The sequence below is a fragment of the Pundamilia nyererei genome, unplaced genomic scaffold (assembly GCF_000239375.1).
Source record: "Pundamilia nyererei isolate P.nyererei 1_Seehausen unplaced genomic scaffold, PunNye1.0 scaffold00022, whole genome shotgun sequence".
NCBI lineage: Eukaryota > Metazoa > Chordata > Actinopteri > Cichliformes > Cichlidae > Pundamilia > Pundamilia nyererei.
The window spans coordinates 328,423-337,179 of NW_005187423.1; the positions used below are offsets into that span (position 1 = coordinate 328,423).

Consider the following 8,757-nt stretch of genomic DNA (forward strand, 5'->3'; position numbering starts at 1 on the left):
GATATATAAAAGTCACTTAGCCAAAAACTGATTGCAGCATCTACTTTGTATTAGAGATGTTATTTCTGGCTCTAAATTACTTGATATTCTTCATGAGAGATATGATTGACCTATTTTTAACAGTTTTTGGTCAGCAAGTCATTTCTAACAGCTTAAATTCCCACAATCATTTTTGATATGCACTGCAGTAGTGCTGTAGTGGAAGGAAAGCTCTGTTTTGCACAGTCTGCATTTAACTTTGTTTGTTTTATGTGAAATGTGTTCACTTTTTCTTTAAAATCTTTGCTTCCATTTTCTTTTATCCTACTGTTTAGTGGTCGCGCTACGTTATTCTTCGTTAGTACTGAGTGCAGTCTTGGCAGACAATATAGACAATACTGCCCCCATGGCTTCCTGTAGTGTATTGCAGTTACAAAAACACATTTAGGTGGTATTAGGATATGACGTGAAAATACAATTCCGCATTGACACATTTTTATAGTCGACTTGATTGGTTACACTGATGGATCGTTGCAGCCCTACTTTTAAAGTTGCTTTTTGAACAAAAAACCAAAAACCAAAGAAATAAAAAACAGCCATAAAATAGTATTTTTGCACCATCAAGGGGGTTCCCAAAGAGCTAGAAAGCTAAGCTGAAAACTTGGGTTATCTCAAAAAACTGGACAAGTCGAGGACAAAAGAAGAAATGGCAGACCTAAAAATTATCTACAGCAGTTGAACTTTATCTGAAAGCCATGTCTCAGAAATAGGAAACAATTTAGTAAAGACCTGACACAGGGCCTGAGAGATGTCAATCTACTGTTTGCTGAAGTGTCACTGGAAGGGTGGCTGTTAAGAAGTTATTGTTAGGAAATGAAAACAGGGAGAAAGAACTGAAAATCAGTGGCAACAGGGCTACACAGTGACTGTCTACAGTGATCTGTGATGGATCCAACTTCCAACTTTCAAAGAAGAGTTTTGAATGTCCTTCAAAAAGCCTAAATAACTATTACTGAAGACTACTTTTTAAAGAAAGGTTGTCTCAGAGAGTTCAGGCTGTGTTAAAGAATAAACCTGGTCACAGCATTACAAACTTTCAAGTTGTATTTATACAGTATTTCCATTTATGTTTGCACATCTTTCAATAAATTGCTACACCTGTTTCCTATTTTACTATTACAATATACAGAACTGAGGGATAGCCCAAGACTTTTGCAGAGTACTGTGCTATAAGTGTTTACTTAACTTGAGGCCTTTATGTTTGCTGATTTCTAGCAGCAGAATCCAGCTGCACAGTGTGAAATTCTTCTTTGTTTTACAGTATAACATTATTTTTTTTAATTTACTGCAAAAGTGGAATCTTACAAATACTCCCCGAACAAACGGTATTTATCAACATGAAACGACCGATTTACAACAATCCAGTGTTTTCATGTGACACCCAAAGCTGATTTATGCGATGTAACATATCCAGCTGACCTTTAAGCTAAAAAAAAAAAAAGATATAATACAACATAACATTTTTTGTGCTCAGTAAATTCTCGTGTCTTTCAAACTTTACAGCCACAGTGCGTTAAGTCTGGCTTTCTGTTAAAAAGCATCAAATCTCCAGCCTAAGAACTCTCCAAAACTCAGCAGAAAATATCATCCGAATGTTTTTACAGGCTAAAAACTCAGTGTGATGAATAAAACCTCCTCTCATCTTCAGTTCGCTCGTAAAGGCAAAGAGGAAGACTCTACCTGCAGGAATTCACGAACGTTTGAGCCCAGCACGCGTAAGATGGTGTCATATCCTGACTCCTGGCAAAATTCAAAAAACATCTTGCCAAACATCTGCAAGATCTCTCCCGCATCAACTTCTGCAAAACAAAACAAAAAGCTTAATAAAATCGGGCAAATGTCTGCTAAAGCTTCATTTGTATCCTACATCAAATTACATTTATTTCATTTCCAGGGATTTAAAATCGTGCTGTTACTTACTGAGAACTTTGCTTGCAGCTGCAACAAGATCATATGTTTTGCCATCCTCATATATGATTCTAACGAGGAACTGGCCCTCAATATCAAGCTGAGCCTCCCTCCTGAAAACAAAGGGAAGCTGTTACTCACAAGCTACAGCGAATGTCACAGCAGAAGTAAACAGTCTCGTAGGCAACTTGTTCAGGAAACCACTAGCTTTGGCTTTTTTGCAATTGCTTTTCTGTTTACACCAACAACTCGACACCAACGGTTGGGTCTTCTTTCATGATATATATTCAGCTGGAAACATTAAAAAAAAGCTTTTGATATTGCTTTGAAGTCCTTGTGTGAATTGCACTGCTGAACAAGCAGAGATAGCTAATCAGGTTTAGATCTACTGCAGGTCCTTTGATACAATGCACTCCAAGCTCCTGAGTACATTTTGCTATTTATATCTTAGAAAATCCAATTTTCACAAAATTGTCAGAAAGCTTAATGAGCTTCTGATTGCAAATATTTAACTGAGTAAACAGGAATGATTTACAGGCCTGACCAGCAACCACAATTTTATCATAATGTGTCACAGCTGGAAAAACATACCGAGCTTTGAAAAAGTAAGAATTCTGATATAAATAACTCAGTTCATGAAAACCTTTAAAAAAGCACATGACGGAACCTGGTAAACTGAGCACTGAGTAACAGTGAGTTACATTTGGAGATGTAACATATAACCCTGAGCTGAAGCATGCTGCGCTGAAGCATGTTTTTTTGTGGTGGCTGGAAAATGACCACTCTGAAAACATTTACAAAAGGCAGCTGCTGCTCACAGGGTCATGCATAGGGCATAGAAGACTACAGATGAAAAATAAACTTCACTTTAAGCCAAATATTTCAACAGCTGAAGAAAATGGCCATTATTCTGGGGAAAGGACTCATTAAGACTAAACCTAAAGTTGACTAAACTTAAAGCTCTTAAAGTGTAAAATTTTTTATTTATGGGGTTTTGGCAATTGGAGCACATTTGAATTATACTTTACTGTATATGAATAAACAAAGGATTCGTTAGTTTTGCTGCTGTATCCTTGTCAATCTTTAGTGTCCATATTAAACATATTAAGAGCCAACTGCCTCGAATGCCACCTCAGTCTAAAATGAGATAATAATAAGCTTACTTGATATTGCTCTCAGTATCAGCTCGAATGCTTTAGTTTCAAATCCCACTAAATCAGACACTGCGTCTCTTTCCTAAACAAGGTTTCACTGGCAGAAACCTGCAAACAGCACTTTCATTTGTCATCTAAAGCCACTATGTTCACAGCAGCAGATTGTCATATTAGAGGTCCCACCTATCAGTTTGTTCACAGTGTTATCATAATGTTGTTTGCCAACTCCATGAACTACTTTGCATCTTCACTTTCTAGACATGACAAAAGTACACTCTTTTATAGTTATAGTTCATAGTTATTTTTATACTGGTTTTATATTTTATCTTTATTTATTTTGTTGTTATTGTTGTTGTTATTTCAGAGTGTGCAATAAAGATTCCTGTCTTTTGATGTGACACTGTGCGGTTGTACTGTCTGGTTAATGCTGATCTTTAGCAATGTTTCCAGTTGCATCTTTAGTGATTCTCCTACTGTTAAGTCATCATGTTTTGTCCAAAGGGGTGTACTTGCAGTTTTTCTTTGAAAAAATGTAAAAACATCACAAAAAGATATTGCCAGCTTTTTCTGCAAAAAATAAAAATAAAAATAACACATTTACTTAAGTTACATTCTGGTGAAAAAGGCATTTTATTCAGTGACTAATAACATTTTGATTACAATTAAAGCAAACCTACTAGGCCTAAATATAAGAACCTGATAAGAAATGCTTATTTAAAGCAAGAAATGGCAGATGGATTTAGAGAAGAGAGTTTTTTTCTTTTTTTAAATGTTAAACTCCACTAATAAAGTGGATAATCTAAACAGTAAACAGCAATTATGATTATAGTTCCAGAGATCAACCAGTTCTATGAAAAAGTAAGAGTACATTTATACTTTAAATATTTCCACTTATAGGTTGCAAATATATTCAAATATAGACAAATATGACAATAATTAGTACTTGAATGTACTTGATATTGGTGATTATTTATGCAGATTTTTACATAAGCAAGATTTTGAAAGCAGAATGATAAGTTTTTGCATTTCTTAGTAGGTTACTTCATCAAACAAGTTTTTTCAGGTCTGTACTGCATAGTTATTGCAGGACTTGTTACAATTACAAACAAAATGGGAAATAATAATAATAATAATAATAATAATAATAATAATAATAATAATAATAATGGCATTTTGTCACTTCACCAACTAACTTTTGGTGTGAACCTACATGAGCCAACAGAGGGTGGAGGGTAATCGGGTTAATCTGTTCCTGCTGGTAACACTGTGGCAGTGTATGCTGCTGGGCTGGCTGTACAGTATACATTAGGCCTGGCCTGTGTCCTTGTGGTGATCTGAGCTGCTACAGTGTAACCTTTGATACCAACATGGCTGAATAGTAAACACATCCTGAAACTCACTTGATGTCTTCCCACACTTCCGGACCGTAATTCCTCAAAACGAGGAGCTCCAGGGCGTGATTCACAAAACCATACTGTAAAATTTCAAAAACACGAGCAACGTGAGTTATATTTCATGGAACGAACGCAATTTTCTTAAAAAATATATATATGTATAAATTTAAATATGCTCATTACATTAACTATTCTTAAACATTTTATGACCTTTTGTGTTCATGTACGTTCTGTCCAGCCGTTAATATATTTTAATATGAGGATAATCATGGATATTATTGTAAAAACCGCTACATAGCGGTATTCCAACAGGAAACGACAACCGCAAATACACCGTTTCGGGGGGGAAATGCTACTTATTTAATTAGTATTCAAACACAATCGGAAATATTAATGTTAAATACTTACCATGATGTCCGCTGTTTCTCGTTTTCTTTATTTTTGAGCAAAATGATTAGAATCCAGCAAAATCTTCATCGTTTGGTACAGATGCTGACTGTCTCTGGGTCCAGCTCCCGTTTTTCAGTCAGCTTCTTACTGACAGCCAGACTGTCCAATAACAGATCGGCAATGGCGTTACGTAAGCAGACTTTGACCAATGGCAAAGAAGCTGCTGTTGCCCAAGTGATGCTGGTCAACCTGCACTCTCCGTACATAGTTTCTGCTAAGAGCGTTCAGCTGTAATGCCCTGATAATATATTCTGATAAACATGTTGACAGTTTTTCATTTAAACTTACCTAAAATCATCATTTTGAAAAAGTATGCGGAGTAACAGGCTTTATTATTGATATTAAGGGTAGAAGTACCCAGGTGATACACCTGGAACCACAACTATATATAAATATATTTAAAACAGACCTACTTTTCTTTTTCAAAATAAAGGTCATGCATTTATGTTTCTACTAAACAAAGGCTATAAGTAACGAAATATTAACATAATTAAGATTAAGATTAAGAATAGTAAGTGTTGCCTATAGCAAAATACTTCCTAATAACTCTGTATTTTATAAAGGTGTTAGTATTTTAACCTGTCTAGCACACATCAGGGTTGTGTTCATTCTTTCTGCAGCTACACACAGATCCAGATTCATTTCTTTCATGGTCTTATTTTTAAAATGATCCTCACTTTACATGTGCACCTAACATTTTTGTTGCTCTCCATGCAGCATTTTAATGCTGTAGCTGGTCACATAAAGTTTAAAAATGTTATATGCTATTGGGCTGATAAAGTCATTATATTTCATTAAGCTGTGATGCAGCGATTTATCAACCCAACACTGGAACTAGCAGGACACCAATGGCATTGGTTGGATTTCTTTTTTATTTATCAATGCAGCGCCTACATGCAAGTTTGGTCAGTAATAGAACAAAATGTATTCTCTTTCAAGACAGTATGATAATGGACTGAAAGACTTTAATAGTTATTTATTATAATAATTTCTTTGTTTACACAACAGGGATTAATAGCAACATAAAAAATAAACAAAAATCAGCGGTATAAGTATCAGCTATCAGACAACGTCTTATTTAAAACATACATATTAGCCAACAATTTCACAATTCCAATATTGAAATGAGCATGAATCTGAATTGTAAGAAATAGTTTTTGTAATCCCAAATTTAGGAAGCTCATATGTGTTTCTGCCTTGGAATTAATTTTTGTGAAGTTATCATATAAATGTGCTGGAGTAAAAAGGGAATTATTCTACTCTGAAATTTAAACTAAAAACACTCACGTAAAATAAAAGTGCCTGAAATGATACAGAGAAGAAGTAATTGAGTAAATGCATCTAGTTACTTTTCAATGCATGTACTGCATCATATATATGTCAATAACTTAAGATGACAATTATTCATACAATGCAATGTGCTACAGAGTCATTCATTTAAAACTGTTTGTCAATATTTATTGCACTTTGATTACATTACAATAATGGTTAAAGCACATCATTATGAGTGACATTCATTGTACTCTGGCCGTGTCATATTCCCTCTGTAGCAAAGGAGTGCGATGAAACTCATGTAATAAATATAGTATAAATGTGAGGTGTGGAAAAAGACCAAAAGTATGCACAAACATTACGTATGTTAAGATACTGAGAGTTAGGAATGCTTTATGTTACACAACACACCTAAAAAAAACAGTGTATATGTTTTTTGTCTGACTCAGAAAGAAATTATTGGTTGTGTTTTATTAAAAAATAAAATAAATAAATAAAAGCATTTGTTTGTAAACCAACATATGATCCTGCCTGTAGAGCTTGCATAAGGCACCTTGATCTGCTCGGCATTGCTTCATTGGTTCAAAGGTTTAATCCTAAACTCTTAACATAGTTTAATTGTTTGTGTTATATGTTATTAAAGAATATATTTTTATTTATTTATTTATTTTTATTATTTGTATGTAATTCTGGGACACATTGCTTTACCAGGTACCTAGTCTGGGCAGTCAGACATTTACAGGTCATCATATCAAAAATGTATTTTTGTAACATAGCCACATTTTACAAGATTAAAAACTTTAATGACTCTTTTTAAAAATTTGTATGCTTTTTGGTGCATTTACTATACATTTTATACTATTTTTTACAGACAACAGTCTTAGAACAACAGTCCCAAAGTCCTCTCTTGACAGCACTTCTATATCTCTGGCAGGAGCTAGAAATGAAAGCTACTTTTATATCATATCAGTTTGCGCAGATGACTCATTCTGGAAGAAAGATGAAGTAAGTTTCTACAACAACTGTACAAATGGATAATTGTACAGAGACAAGACTCATGTTTGACAGTAAACTGACATCTCTGTAATTAAGCAACTGCAAGAGTTTGACTCGAAGACACTATCATCGACATCAACTCAACCAAAACCAAGATATACAAGGTTGTTGCACTGTGTTCACTAGATAGGTTTATATTACTCCATAGCTAACGTTTTTGGGATCTGTCACATGACTTCATTTCATATTCAGTTTTGAAGTTTTGACAGACGCCTCCAAAAAGTAACAAACTCCAGGGATGTCGTCTGGAAAGTTGGCCGGAAGCTCCTGTCTGCTCCTGGGAACAAACACGAACTCTGGGCGACCCTTCAGCAATCTGGGACAAAGAGCGCACAGATAAAAGATGGATCTCAAAACAACGTGGCGAATTATTTGACACAAGAGGAAACACAGTGCTCATCCAAATGTTAAGTTTCCTGTCAAGAGCACTTTGGGTTTTTTGTTATCTGCAACAACCACTTGTGGAAACAAATTATACTGTGCAGAAAGAGAGGTATGCAATTTTATTTGGGGGGTTCTGCCTGAATAGGTTTACTTTGAACAGTTATTGTTCTGTTCTGAAAGGCTTTTCTTTAGCTCCAGTAATAGCTAGTCTGCTCTGATTGGTCAGTCTGTCTCATAAAAATGAGGCAGTGGTCACCTTTCATAAGTCTATAAGTAGCAGCATGGCCCCGTAAGAGCTGCCAGCTAGGTAGCAGGTCAGTCTTTTTGTTTGTGGGTCTGTCTGTAGGAGGTAATTGTCATTGTGTTACCTGGCGATGTAAATAAGTCACAGCAGAACTGTCTGGATGATAAACAGGACGCTTCAAGCAGTTAAAGGGTAGCATTTTCAATGGGAGATTATATCTCCTTTTGGGATGGACTAACTTGAACCTGCAAAGCTTTTACATGCACAAAAAACATAATACGGGCACTTTAACATACAATATTTAGCTTGGTGGACAGTTGTTTTGAAGCTTTTTTTCAGATTATATGTTTTGAGACAGTGACATGTGACTATGAGCTACTTTTCTTGTTCCCAAGTTGCAGAGTTATATCACCTGTGGGTTGTGGGGCTGATGTTGATTTTTCTAGGTTGGCTGCATGATTCAAACTTGTTGGCCAATGTGACATTGTTCCCAAAAAGGCAGTAGCGAGGCATCTTAACCCCAACTACACCAGCAAGTACTGAACCAGTGTGGAGGCCGATACGCATCTAGGAAGAAAATGAGATGTTTTAGTTCAAGTTTCAGCTTGTCTTGCCTTACACATGCACGCAGTTGTGTGCACGATGACACCCATTCCTGCCTTTATTCTCATTCTGCTATACTCATCACCTATGGTGAAAGTAACATCTGAATACAGTAACAAATGCAGAGACCTGCCAAGAAACCGATGTAATTTTAATTTTGGGAAAAGTGAGATTTTTTTGTCTCAATATTTGTGACAAATATTTGTGAGATTTACAAATATTGGTGTGTGTGTGTATATATATTGGTGTGTGT

At 35.4% G+C, this 8,757-nt stretch overlaps 2 protein-coding genes across 2 annotated transcripts in view; both read right to left on the bottom strand.

Annotated features, from left to right (window-relative positions):
• gucy1b1 (guanylate cyclase 1 soluble subunit beta 1) overlaps positions 1–5,021 on the bottom strand; it is an 18,445-nt gene extending 13,424 nt beyond the window's left edge. The window contains exons 1-4 of the mRNA XM_005726789.1: positions 4,904–5,021; positions 4,502–4,575; positions 1,960–2,060; positions 1,720–1,838 (exon numbers count right to left, since the gene is read on the bottom strand). Coding sequence (XP_005726846.1) covers positions 1,720–1,838; positions 1,960–2,060; positions 4,502–4,575; positions 4,904–4,906 — 297 coding nt within the window. The 5' untranslated portion in view covers positions 4,907–5,021. The remainder of the gene's footprint in view (positions 1–1,719; positions 1,839–1,959; positions 2,061–4,501; positions 4,576–4,903) is intronic.
• Positions 5,022–6,684: 1,663 nt separating this feature from the next.
• Positions 6,685–8,757, bottom strand: part of gucy1a1 (guanylate cyclase 1 soluble subunit alpha 1) — a 9,621-nt gene continuing 7,548 nt past the window's right edge. The window contains exons 7-8 of the mRNA XM_005727032.1: positions 8,314–8,468; positions 6,685–7,589 (exon numbers count right to left, since the gene is read on the bottom strand). Of these exons, the coding sequence (XP_005727089.1) occupies positions 7,451–7,589; positions 8,314–8,468 (294 nt within the window). The 3' untranslated portion in view covers positions 6,685–7,450. The remainder of the gene's footprint in view (positions 7,590–8,313; positions 8,469–8,757) is intronic.